General features: G+C 44.4%; 1 protein-coding gene across 3 annotated transcripts in view; it reads left to right on the plus strand.

The window, feature by feature from the left end:
* ST6GALNAC5 (ST6 N-acetylgalactosaminide alpha-2,6-sialyltransferase 5) overlaps nucleotides 1–14,247 on the plus strand; it is a 402,466-nt gene that overhangs the window by 305,409 nt on the left and 82,810 nt on the right. For all 3 annotated transcript variants that reach the window (XR_014008051.1, XM_081193849.1, XM_081193848.1), the window contains exons 2-3: nucleotides 6,936–7,136; nucleotides 8,364–8,648. Coding sequence is in view for 2 of the 3 variants with exons in the window: in XM_081193849.1 (XP_081049975.1) it covers nucleotides 6,936–7,136; nucleotides 8,364–8,648 (486 nt within the window). In the remaining variant the exon portion in view is untranslated. The remainder of the gene's footprint in view (nucleotides 1–6,935; nucleotides 7,137–8,363; nucleotides 8,649–14,247) is intronic.

Below are 14,247 nucleotides of genomic sequence, written 5' to 3' on the forward strand. Positions count from 1 at the left end.
GCTTATTAGTTAGATGAGCCTACCCTCTTAATGCTAATTTTATTTCAAGTGCAACATTGTTCTAGAATATTCCTTAGACAAAATGGGGGGGGGGGGGACAAAGACAAATGCAGGCCGCAAATCACAATCTGCTACAGACAAAGCACTGTTTATAATCCCTTCTTTTGAACATCCCCATATATTTCTGAAACAGCTGTCCAATAATTTGCAAAAATTGCAACATTTCACTTTGCTTTTATTAATTCTGTAGCATTCCATTAAATTAGCTAATTTTCTAGGTGGAGAATTTATTCCTTTGTCTTCAGCAAATTTACTTAAACTCATACACATACACAAATGCAAATGTCTGTATCTTTGAAATAGTAATAGGAAAAGAATAGGCTTGCCTTCTGCACTACAGTGACATCATTTATTTATATTCAAAATGTTTAAAAAGGAATGCCCTTATCCCAGATGTTTAAAATGCAGAAGATACGACTTTGTTAAACCAGGTCTATGTTTCTGAAAGAGACAAGCAACATGCATATTGTTTATTCATTGGTGGGTTTCTTCTATACTGCTTGAAAATATTTGTTCTCATATAGATAATACCTTTATGTATACTGCCTAGAATAAGGAGAACCCCAGGAAAAGAAATGTACTAAAATGGCCAAGTCAGCAGATCTTATCATGCCTTCCCCCGTGCATTTTCATTTGCACTTCTTCCTTCTTGGCAATATTTCATTCTTTAGCTGTTTGCTTCTGTCAGAAGTTCAAAGACAGCCCAATTTCATAAAAGGGAGATAGTATTGATTGATCCAGCATATTGTTTCCACCACCCCCTTTTGACCAGTTCTTGATGCACATTCCCAATTTTGAAAAGCATTTCATGAATCAGTGTGCAGTTTTTAAAAAATCTATAGAATGAGCTCATTACCATGCTAGTTGCTGAATGTTTTCCACGGGTTGCGTTTGCAATGCAAAGCTGATTTCACTAACCTTTTATCTCTGCAAAAAGGAAAAAAGTTAATCTATAAATAAAATATACAATGTATAGCTCAGTCGGTAGAACATGAGACTGTTAATCTCAGAGTTGTAGATTTGAGCCCCATATTAGGCAAAAGATTCCTGCATTTGCAGGGGGGTTGGACTAGATGACACTTGTTATCCCTTCCAACTCTTTATAAACTCGTTGTGAGAGGCCCAAGAGACTTATTGGGATGTGGATTCATAGATTGCAGCCCATAGCCAACTGCACCCCCAGGTTGATAGCATTGGCCAGTATGAGCAGCTCCCTCCATTTGCTGTCTTGAGACACTCTTTCTCCCTGATCTCTCATAGGCAGACTGTGCTCCTCCACTGTCAAAAGTAGAGTGTTTCCTGTCTGTGTTCTGATAAATTCCTTGTAGGTGTAAGCAATAATGTCATAGCTTGTTTTAACTCAGTTCTATGTGACCCGACCCTTTGTCTTTCTGCTTTGCTTCCCCAAAATACCAGTTTATCCCCCCCAATCACTAAAAACAATGAAAAAGAGAACAAAAGAATACAACAATGCAAAATGCTGCAACTGTGAAGGGTTTTTCTCCCTCCATAGTTTGTTGGGGGTTTTTTTAATGTCATAACAAAATCATCTATAGCTTGGTGATTCCACATCCATTTATCCTCTGAGCTCCCCTGTTTTAATGTACATTCAAGTCCCACAGAGAGGGGATGAGGCGGCGTGTGATCCCATCTAGCATAGGAAATTTTATTATAAATACAGGTGAGCCAGAGTAATATATGTTGCCCCAGAGTATTAGCACCGTTAAAAAACACAACAACCTGAAAATTAAAAAGTGCCTCACAGAGAGACGCAAAACAGTTAAACCTCTAAGAGAAAGATGTCATGAAAGGAGGAGAATGAAGCTGAACAGCTGTAGACTCTGCATGGCAATAGCTTGAAGGCATTCTGAACGCAGAGGACAGATGCTGACAGGCTGACTCTGGGATTATTATGGGGAGGACATTTGCATGCTCAAAAGTGGAAGCCCTGGTTACTCAACGGGAGTACGGCAAACAAATATGTCCATTTGAGCAACCACAAACAAGGACAGTTTTTTAAAATATATAATTCATATCTTGTCCTGATAGGGTCCAGATCAAGGTAGCACTCTATTCTGCCTTGGTCAGAATCCCACCTGGGGGTTCTGGGCACCACAGTTTAAGAAGGTTGTTGGAAGCTGGAATGTATGCAGAGGAGGGTGACCAAGATTATCAAGAGTTCTGGAAACTAAGATTTGTAAGGAATGGTTGAGGGCGTTGGTTATGCTTAGCCTGTAGAAGAGAAGACCAAGGGGTGATGTGATATAGTCATTTTCAAATACCTGAAGGCATGTCCCATGTTAGATGGGGTAAGCTTGTTCTTTGCTGCTCCAGAGGGCAGGATCAGAACAAATGTGCTTAAATTATAAGAAAGAATATTCCCACATTAGGATAGAATTTGTGATGGTAACAGCTGTTCAACAGTGGAATGGACTACTTCAGAAAGTGGTGGACTCTCCCTCATTGGAGGTCTTTAAGCAGAATTTGGATGATCATCTGTCAGAGATGATTTAGCTGTGATTCCTGAGGTGCAAGGGGTTGGACTACATGAATCTTGGGGTCCCTTCCAACTCTACAATTCTGTGATGATTCTGTTAACACATAGCACCACTGAAACTGCTTTGCTTTGGAAATATTGCAATGGCGTGGTTGAATTTTACAAAACAATTCTGCAATTTTTCAAAAATAAAAAACCCACCACTGATGCATGGTGTGTGGGCTGATATATGGTGATCATTTTCAGAGATGGTGGCATTTAGTGCATGCACAGCTAGATATACTATGTGCATAGTATAAAACGCATCACACAGGAACTCACACAGGAACTCATGTAACAGCCCCAAATTTACACCATTTGTGGACATACATGTAGTGATCATTTTCATTTATGTCTGCTGTGCCATGCTGAAACAGAAGCATCATTTTAAACAAATGTGCATGCAGACATGTGTGCAATACCACATGCCTCCATGCCTGAAAATTATCACTATATATTAGTCGGTAACTGGGGTAAATTTGAAGATTCTCTTGAAAACAACATGACTGATCAAGTGTGCCATTGCACTACTGCCTCTCAGAGGCACTGAGGAAGAAAGGCAGCCTGGAGCAGTCACTCTGGAACTTGCAGCAGTTCTGAGGTTAAAAGGGGGGGGCAGGAAGATCCCAAGATCACCTTCACTTCAAAAGCAGATCTGATGTTTGGGAGGACAGTGCCTGTTTCTTCTTGTGGTATCAGGGCCATTACTCAGTTTAAAAAACCCAGTTGGGCCTGAGATTCAGGAGTTCTGAAGAGTGATGGATTAGTGTCTCAGAATCGGTCACCCCATCCATCACCACTAGTGTGCCTTCTGTTAGTGCCAAAAAGTCATCCAGACAGTTCTGGGCATTGAGACTTTCTCCCGCTATGACTGTCACCTTAATGTTACCACTGGAGCTGATAAGATCTGGACCCACCTAGTGCCTAAATGACAGACCAGCCAGGAATCCCAATTGCACTTCTCTGATCATCATGAATGGGATGGATACCAGTGTTGGGAGCAAGCCCAGTCCCTCCACAGGCTTGCACACTCCACCTTTTATCTCCTCCTTGGCACAGTTGCAAGAAGGCGGCAGAAGCTTTTGCTTCTGATGTTGATTGATTAGAGTTCAGCATTGCATCCAAAACCTAAACAGTGGTTAATTGTAGCTATGATTTGCTGATGCAAGTCAGATGCATAAATGATGGTGTGAAATTGGTTTGTTCCAACAAACCATAGTTAAGATTAACCACCCGTAGCTGAGTTCAGGTGACACAGCAAGCTTCAGATAATCTCAAACAGAAGCAAAAGCTTATTAACTCCTCCTCCTCCTCTGGATGATGGGGACCCAGAGAATGCAAGGCCCAGGAGACACTAGACTCATTACCAACATGATAGACTATGGCACCTGTAGTCCTTCATATGTTGTTGGACCCCAACATCTATCACTTCTAGCAAGCCAACGCAGGTAACGGCCTGGGCTGATGGGAATCAGCATCTAGCAGCATCTTGAGGTCCTTAGGCTCCCCATCCCTGAACCTTGGCTTTTCATGACACCTGAAAGCAGCCAATGTGGATCTGTGACATACAGTTCTTAATACAGTAATGGGTAAAATGGCCTAGGATGTCAAGCAAGATTGCTGATCAGAAACTATTTGCATAAGGGATAATGGGTATAAAGCAAGGAGTAATTATTTATGTCTCCCATGCATTTAAAACAAGAAATTACAACTGCTATGAATCACTTTGCACTGAATCTAGCAAGTTAGTTGAACTCTTATAAAAATGCTTTATTGACTTGTTCCAAACTCAATTAAGTGTTTATGAACTCAGTCTATTCTGCTACTTGCTGCAAATTTAATTATTTTTGTGGAATGTGTCTGTTCATTTTTCCATGTAATACATATATGTGCACACCAATACTGTAAAATAACCAGCTACAGAGCTAAAAAGCTTTATTTTGGTGACTTTAAATTGAAATTAGGTTAACTTTAGCTCTTTTCTAATTGACTTTTAAAATTTCCCTTGATACACTATGTCTACACATAAAAAAACCACTGTAGAATTTACATTACACTATCTGTTTGTAACAGTACCTGTCATGGCTGCCAAGGGTTATGTCTATGATCATCATGGCAATCTAATTAAATATATGCGTATCAGACAACTGGACATGATTCAAGGCAAGCTCAACATTAAATTACAAAATTTAGATGGGCCACTTAATCAATACTCAGCAACTAGCTCTAGCTATCACCCCAACTCATACGCTTGATGGCTTGGTTAGACATACTGTGTAACAGATGTCCAACATACATCCATGAGCCTTAATCATAAATATGATGCTTTCATTTGGCATGGGATATAGGAAAAGTTCCTCAGATGCCAGCAACCTGCTTCCTCATAGCAGGGGGGTGGGGGGTGGGGAGTTCTTTTAAAATGCATGAGCTGTCTTTTGTAGCCTGTTATGGGAAGACTTGGAAACCACCATTAATTTTGCTTTAAATAATCCATCAAGATGGTCCTTTGTTCTGATAATCTGAGTTTCAAGTAAGACCACATGACAAAGAATTACCAAGACCTGATGAGGTTCTTTTCATATTGCTTCTCCTCTCTATTGGTTCTCTTCAGTTCTAAACCACAAATTGAGTAAATGGCAAAAAACCAACAACAACCCAGTGCCGACAATCTTCTTTGAAATAAGATAAAACGTGTTTACTACCTGATCGTTTTAGTATTGTACACTTCTGATAATCAGTTTTACTTTCTTCTTTTAAAAAAATCCTTAAGTGCTACTTTTGCAACAGACTAGTGATTGTTCCACCGCTAGTCCATGAGTGAATTAGTAAAGATGAAAAATGGATTTCAGAGACAATTTCAGCCTTGAAAAGATACCATTTGCAACTATGGATAGGTTAGCTTGCTGATAGTTTTCTCCTAAATACTGAATAGATATAGGTTAGATGGGAAGATATATATTACAGTGTGATGGTTATGTGCAGTTTGGAGAGAATGTGTACATAATTAAGACATGCATATTTATCTAAAGTATCATAGTGTCATTTTAATCACTTCTTAAGAAAACAACTTGAAGGGTGCAAGGAATGTGAGCAAGGAAAGTATATGAAATTCAGTTTACTTTACTAAAGTTTTATACCAATGGAATTTGAATCATTAATAAAGAAGAAGAAAAAGCCCCAGGGACAGAAAATGGGACACATAAAATAAGCAAAACCGTTTTATTAATAGAGAAAGCTATAATCTAAAATTAGTACAAAGCAAACATTTTAAGGATTATGCTAGGCTATGTGATATGAAAAGCAACCAAATATGCTTTATGAATGACTGGAAGGTAAAGGTAAAGGTAAAGGTACCCCTGCCCGTTACGGGCCAGTCTTGACAGACTCTGGGGTTTGTGCGCCCATCTCACTCTATAGGCCGTGGGCCAGCGCTGTCCGGAGACACTTCCGGGTCACGTGGCCAGCGTGACAAAGCTGCATCTGGCGAGCCAGCACAGCACACGGAACGCCGTTTACCTTCCCGCTGGTAAGCGGTACCTATTTATCTACTTGCACCCAGGGGTGCTTTCGAACTGCTAGGTTGGCAGGCGCTGGGACCGAGCAGCGGGAGCGCACCCCACCGCGGGGATTCGAACCGCCGACCTGACGATCGGCAAGCCCTAGGCGCTGAGGCTTTTACCCACAGCGCCACCCGCGTCCCTGCGACTGGAAGGTAGGATATGTGATATGGATAACTGGCTCACAGACATAAGACCTAGAAAACATTTAAACTGTAGTTAAATTATCAAGCACTATGAAAAGATAATGGAACTATTCACAAAAGAGTTGCTTGGAAAACATAACAAAAGCCTAGTGAGAGATAGAGAGACAGAATTAATGGCCAGAAAACTACAGGCACTTAGGTCTTTAAAAAGGAAATGATTAGGTAGAGAATAGTGCTTAAAACAGGAATTTTGAAGAAGATAATTGCTGGTATTATCAGCCTGCAAGTACGCCTTGTATTTTTTTAATATATATATATTGGTCAGGAAAGGATCATTCACTGATCGAATATGCCATTGTAGAGTTTGTGAGTGCAAACTTAGGATTCCTTTTCCCGTCTCCTGGAGCGATCTTTTCCCCTCTCCACAAATCGGAAGAAAGTAGGCATCTGATTTTCACCTAGGGTTAATAAAAGCTAAACGTAAAGTGTTAAAATTCTACCTATGCTGAGCCCGAGAAGGAGCTGTGAGCCGGCGCGGCTTAGGACCCAGAAGGCCCCGCCAGGCGGCAGTTGTGTAGATCACTGGGAGACTCTAAAAGGGTCCAGTTTTAATTCTCTCTCTAATCTCTGCAACAGCCGCGCTTCCCACAACAGCTCAAGGTTGGGCTGATCCCGACTGTGGCTTTGGATTTTTTATCCCCGCTCCCAATCCCCGGCGGAAACCGCATTAACCGGCTCCTTCGCAATGGAAACCCTCGAGGAAAAAGTGGCTTCAGTCGCTCGAGCCTGAGATCGCGGTATCTAAAGGAGAGGGGCACGAAAATGAAGACGCTGATGGTAAGTCAGTTTCGCAGGAACTAAAAATGGTCCCAGATTACGCTCCCCCGCCTCCGGTCCTTAGGAACTGTGAAGCGAAACCACCAGACCTGGCTGGGAGTTGTCGGGGGAGACAGACAAGAGAGACCCCAGCCTTCTTCCTTTGGGTCGGGTGATTTCAGCCTCTGTGCAGCTTGTCCTATTTATTTATGGGCATTTTTGCTCCATGGGCAATTTTGCAAGGGGGTCTTGGGCTGAAACCTTGTCAAGGAAGAGAAGCAAAGGAACTTCCCGCCTGCCTTATTTTTAAATAGCAAATAGGTTCACATGCCATGATGATGGCTGTTGGTGTTCAGCTGAACCGACTTGCCTTGCAAGGAGGGATCTCGGGCGCTTAGGGCAATAATCACGGGCAGGCATTGGTCTCTCTCCCACCTAAAAAACTGCAAAACGTGGGAGCAGTGGGAATGGCAGCGAAAGGGTAAGCCGGGAAAGTGAGAGGAGGATAAGAGAGAGGGGATTAGGAAGGCAGAAAGCAGAGTGTGTGTAGGGGGGGGGGTCAAATTCAGGAGGTAGCTGCACTTTTCAAGAGGCTTCTCTGCTTTGGAACTTGCAGGAGCTGGAAATAGACGGTCCCACCCCTCCCCACCCCGGCTTCTTCCGCCACCCCAGAGATTAAAATGGTAGCGCTGGGTGGCACCCGCCCGTTCTCAGCAACCTGCAGGGATCTCTCCATAGAGAGGAGACCCAACCCCTTCCAGAAGAAGTTAAAACTTGCAAAGGCTACCAAGACGCGGAGCTGCATTCTCCTCACACCCACCCGCATCCCCCGCCATAAAAAAGACAGGGGAAACTTGCAAAAAAAGGGCTGCCTCACACGAGTAGACTGGCGCGGGTGTGCAGAGAGAGAGAGACGCCGAGCTTTTATTGACAACAATCAGAACTCCAACAGTGGCGGGTTGCAAAGGCGAGGCGGGAAGCGGCAAGGCGCGCGCGGGGCGGGGAAGGAGAGCGGCGGGGAAGCGGGAGACCTGGAGGGGCGGCGACTGAGCCGCGAGGGACCCCGGCGACGGTGAGCCGCCCGCGCGCAACGCCTCCTGGCCGCCGCCGCCGTTTCCCGCTCCGCCATCTCCGCCACGTCCGGCCTCGGGCCCCGCAGCGCTCCGCTCGCCGCCTGCCTGGTGGGGAGCGCCCTCTCCCCTGCGCGCGGCGGGTTCTCTCAGCGTGTCTCCTTGTCCCCCTTTTCAGCGCCATGGGCTGGCTGTGTCTTTAGCGCTCACCACCATGTGCACTAGCTTGTTGCTCATGTATGGTAGCATCGGAGGCGCTGGTAGTGGCGGCGGCGGCGGCGGAGGAGGAGGCGGCAGTAGCGGCGACGGAAGCCCGAAAGAGCAAAGTCAACCGCAGCAGCAGCAGCAGGTGGCGGTGACGGCGAGTCAGAAGCCGGAGAGCCCTCAGCAACTGGGCGGCAGCGGTCAGAGGCGCCTCCCCGACCGCCCCTTGGAAGGCTACATCGGGGTCCTGGACCACAAGGTGAGCGCAGGCGGCGAGGTGGGGGGGGGCAGGAGGCGAAGGGCGGACAAGGGGGCCGAAGGGGGAGCTCCTCTGGGGCCCTTGGCTTGGGCCGACTGATGAAAGTTCTCCGGCAAAAAGGGGTGTGTATAGACATTTCTGTTCCATGAACTATGGGGAAATAGCATGGGAGTTAAAGTAAGGTAAAGGGACCCCTGACCATTAGGTCCAGTTGTGACCGACTCTGGGGTTGCGGCGCTCATCTTGCTTTATTGGCTGAGGGAGCCGGCGTTTGTCTGCAGATAGCTTCCGGGTCATGTGGCCAGCATGACTAAGCCGCTTCTGGTGAACCAGAGCAGTGCACGGAAACGCCATTCACCTTCCTGCCGGAGTGGTAGCTATTCATCTACTTGCACTTCGACGTGCTTTCAAACTGATAGGTTGGCAGGAGCAGGGACCATGCAACAGGAGCTCACCCCGTTGCAGGGATTCGAACCTCCGACCTTCTGATCGGCAAGTCCTAGGCTCTGTGGTTTAACCCACAGCACCACCCGCGTCCGGGAGTTAAGGAGGCCTGTACAATAAGAGCCACGCTCTTCTCAGAGGCACTGAGAGTGGAGTGCCCCATGGACATATAGCCCTGTGGGATGTTTTTAGGGGTCACGTTGCCATTCAAAAGGCTGCCCTTTATTGCAGGGGCAATCAGTCCAAATTATTCTGTAGATCCCTTTGGATCACTTTCTGTGGGGGGGACGACAAAAAGCAGCAAATACATGTTGTTAACAATAATAATGAATTCATATAGAATCCTATAGAAAGGACTACAAGGGTCATCGAGTCCCACCCTCTGCGATGCAGGGAACTTTTGCCCAACGTGGGGCTCGAACTCATGGCTCTTGAGATGAAGAGGCTTGTGCTGTTCCAGCTGAGCCGGTTTTATTTTATTTTATTAATATTGCCTGATGGGATATCTCAGAGCAAACACCACATACTGTCTATTGCTCGTTAAGAGAGAAACATTCCTTTTTTAAAAAAATATACTTAACATATTTTGAAGAACGAATGGAAAATGTATATGATTAATAAATGTAAAACTCAGTAAAGGATAATAGCAGAAAGAGAGAGAAAGAGAGAGGAATGTTTCATTTGTATACAGTGGGTGGTATCCTAACTAAGGCTGCAATCCAAATCCCAAAGGAGGCATTGGATTGCGTGAAGATGTCCCCCCTCTTGTTTCTGCTGGCTCAACTAGCGTCCCATGTGTGGGTAAGCAGAAGGCCTGCTGGTGTCTCTGCCAGCAGAGCCCAGCAGAAAGCCCCCAAGTGGGCTGGGAATCCCAGCTGGATTCCCAGCTGATTCCACAGCCAGTGCCAACCAGCACAGAGCCTAATTTGAGCCCAATGGCTGTGCCGTCTTCCACTGTTGCCACCATGAGTGGATAAATTCAATGGGTCTGTTCCCTGTATGGCTTAGTCAGATACTACCCACAGGTTTCACAACTGGGAAGTGTCTTAACGGTGAGTTCTATTACACTGGGAGCTTTTCCAGACAAAAAAAATATTGGCATGGCCTAAATTATCAGAATCAAACAGATAAACAGGCTTTAATCACTCCCTTTTGCAGAAGTGTTTTCGTGAAAAGGGCACTACCTTCAGAAGGAATTCCTTCCTTTAAAGTAAACTCCATCTGCCAGTTTGCAGGTCTGCCTATAATGGGCAACTTCTGCTTCTTAGCAGATCAAAGTCCCTAACATTGGTTTTGAAGGCTTTGCAGACCCCACAGAATCAATATTCTCAAGGGCAAAGGAAAGACAGTTGGCTTTTTTTAAAAAAATAAAAATGGTGCATACAAATTTCAACCTCTCCATTGGGCCTTGGATACATGATACTGATGATGCAATGCTGTGCATGCTTTGTGTGTACTATACAAACCTATTTGCAGAAGTAAAATTTGGTGTTGTAGATAAGTTCAGAATGACACGCTTGTCAGTAGTAATATTTGCTACAGAGGATACTTTCAAGACTGATAGTCTCTAATTGCGTTCTGAAGCAAAGGTGACAAAAGTATGGTTTTCTTAATGCAGCAAGAAGTGTGGGAAGAGGTCTCAAATTATTGTGGTGTAATGGGATTTAAATGTATATTATGTGTGGAAAAACTGGATAAAATATGTGCACAGAAGCACATGCCTCCTAGGACTTCACAGTAAATTCTTAGCCTACAAAAAGCTACTATGTCACCAAGAAGGCTTTGAGCCTGCCTTCTCTATTTCTACCTGCAGGGAGCTGGGTGTTGTCATTGCTTTAACACATGGGGGCACTTCAGACAGGTAATCTCCACCTATAGTCTGAAGACCATTCTATTCCATACAGCAGTGTTTCCCAACCACTGTTCCGTGGCACACTAGTGTGCTGCGAGATGTTGCCTGGTGTGCCGCGAGATGTTGCCTGGAGGGAGGCGGGTGAGTCGGGCGGCGAGAGGCGGGGCGGCGGCGGCGAGGAGAGGCCGCCCAGCACGGGGCTCTCGCCGTCTGCCTGCCTGGCTGCCTGCGAGCTCGGCGGGCAGCGCCTCCGTCCGCAGCGCCCGCCTCGCGGCTCTCATTCCCTGCCCCTGCCAAAGCTCACCCAGCCAAGCCGCGCTCTCCTTCCTGCCTCGCTTTGCTGCCTCCTCCCCCCCCCACCCCCAAAGCTTGGAGGTTCCCCGCCAAGGGGGAGGGGGAAAAATTGAAACTTACACTTTCGTGCGTCCCTCCCGGCGTGACGCTGCGCGCTGACATCACGGGGCTGTAATGGTGGTGTGCCTCGAGATTTTTTTCATCAAACAAGTGTGCCTTTGCCCAAAAAAGGTTGGGAAACACTGCCATACAGGAAGATCAAGTGCTCTTTCTGCACATTTCAGGTGGCTGTTCAGAGTAAATAGGCAAGATTTTACTGTGATTTTGGTAGTAAGCATTGTAGTAATTGTTGTCCTTTGGTTGTTTTTAAAATCATACATCTACTGATAGGAGTTACTTAAAAAGCATGATTAAGTGATACAGAAGATGAAGTATGGATTAATTTGAGATTTAAAAAAATTAATTACTGCACCTTTCTAATATAAGGCTGTGGCCCCTGTGTACAGTTCTCTTGAAATAAATGCTTTACAAGTCAACAAAATTTAGGTAAGGGTGCTTCAGGACTGGAGCCCTTCACCACCGCTGAGGCATTGCTTTTCTATAACTAGCTAGGAGTAGAACTGAGACATAGGGCTGGAATTCAACATCATCCTATGTGAGTGTCTCATCCGTCAATCCTCCTGCTCCATGCTGTTCTGGGAGTTCTCCCATAACTGCCACAAGCCCATTCTGGCAGGCGCCAGAGGGTGTTGTGGGACGGAGGGGGGTGGGAGAAGCCCCATTGTGCAAGGAGGAGCCCTCATGCAAGATTTGCACAGATAGGACTCATTGGGTGAATCCTGCCCAAAGGTTCCACACACTGCTTAATAGAGTGCTTTATTATCCAGCAATGCCATTCCCAACGGCAACCCAGAAGACTGCTTTCTAATGCCTACTACTCACAAGTAAGTTCTTGTCAGTAAAGCTCAGTTTTCATGCTGATAAAAGGTTTTATTGCACCAGGTTTTTGGGGACTGAGTGACAAATATCCCCTGGCTTATCACTTGAATGAAGTCCGTCTCAGTTGGTCCCCACGTCGGTTTCTTTTTCCTGTGGTAGAAGAAGTCTTTAATTACTGATTTCTTGTCATTTAAATCATTATTTATTTTTTAATGGTGCCTTTAATAAAGCATTTTAAAAAAGAAAAGAGAACAGAAGAGTAGAAGCCGCCACAGGACATTCTGCAATTTACGTTGCAGTCTTAAGCACTCTTACTAGGAAGCTCAATGGGGCTTCCTTCAGAGTATACATAATGAAGTTTATTCTGTTAGAGAGACTATTCAATGAGCAAATCTGAGGCTATTTATTTCAGGAGTCCTCCACCACGCATCAACAGAAAGCAATAAAGCTGGCTGAAGATGCAAAGAGGAAGCATTCAGTGTAAAAGCACAAAATCCCAGAAAGACTTTAAACACTGTGCCTACCTACTGGACAGACTTTCTTACATATGGCATACGGCTATTTAGTTATCCGGTTGCAAGAATTGTGTTCTACCCATAAGCAGGTCTAATAACATCGGGGAAGCAATGGACTAACAATAACAACATGTGAATTCTCTATGAAAAGTGTTTAAACAACAACTAGAAATTCCACAGAAGAGAGCAATTTTGGAAACACAGTGTATTTAGGAACAAGGTGTTGAAGGTTGTATCTGACAGCAGTACTAACAGATACGTAGAAAACTTTGCAGTTTCTATCACAACTTCACCTGATTATTTTTTTTAACATTGTATTTTCTCTTTCCACGCATCATACATAATTCCTATGGGATCTGTTCATGACTATGTGTCAAAAGTAAACAGCTTCCTCCCTTCCTTTCATAGTAGGTTCAAACACTATATATAGCCTTGATTTGATGAAAGCAGGGTTGTTCTTTCAAGAAAGAAGTATCAGCGCAATTTTCAGATAGTTTAACAAAAACAAAATGAAGTTGACAGCAGTAACAAATACAGAAGATAATGTTGGTCACTTGCAGATAAATACCATGTACAGAACTTGAATGAAAAGACAGTTCAGTATTACTCTTAATACATGGAAAAATAAATAAAGGGATCTGGTTCAAGTGACTTGCTTTTTCTAGTTGTAATGAGATATTTTACTACCAGTGGCATAGCGTGGGGGTGCAGGGGGGGCCGGCCGCACCGGGCGCAACATCTGGGGGTTAGGGTTAGGGGGCGCAAATCCACGGGTTAGGGGGCGCAAATCCACGGGTTAGGGGGCACAAATTACTTGCCTTGCCCCGGGTGCTGACAACCCACGCTACGCCACTGTTTACTACCAACTTAACATTTGGAAACTGGAAGAAGGGAATTTTTTTCTATAGAAATAGTTGAAGGAAAACCTCCAAGTATTAACTGGTCTGAAGACTTAGAATATGTTGCTTTCAGAGAGCATGATGACTAGCATAATTTAATGGTACCACACTGATACATATATATACATATGTGCATGAATATGCTATATATATCTATATCTATATATATTTAATGAAGAGTAGTTCTGCAAATAGTTTGAAATCTCCATAGTCTCCAGTACAGAACATACTTGGGGACATAATTACTTTGTATAATTGAAGCAAAAGGTTATTGCTGTTGTAGAACAAAAATAATAATAATTCTCTTCTATGGAGAACTTTTTTGTAACAGATGGAATCTGTTGAGGGTTGCTGCTTCATCTCTTGTGATACAAGATAAGGCCACGAGGGAATGTTTCTGGTACTCAATTTAAGCTTTACATCAGTTACTTATAATATAATAATAATTTATTATTTATACCCCGCCCATCTGGCTGGGTTTCCCCAGCCACTCTGGGCGGCTTCCAAAAGAATATTAAAATACTATGATACATCAAACATTAAAAGCTTCCCTAAACAGGGCTGCCTTCAGATGTCTTCTAAAAGTCTGGTAGTTGTTGTTCTCTTTGACATCTGGTGGGAGGGCGTTCCACAGGGAGGGCGCCACTACCGAGAAG

This window comes from Podarcis bocagei (genome assembly GCF_964188305.1).
Source record: "Podarcis bocagei genome assembly, chromosome: 5".
Classification (NCBI taxonomy): Eukaryota; Metazoa; Chordata; class Lepidosauria; order Squamata; family Lacertidae; genus Podarcis; species Podarcis bocagei.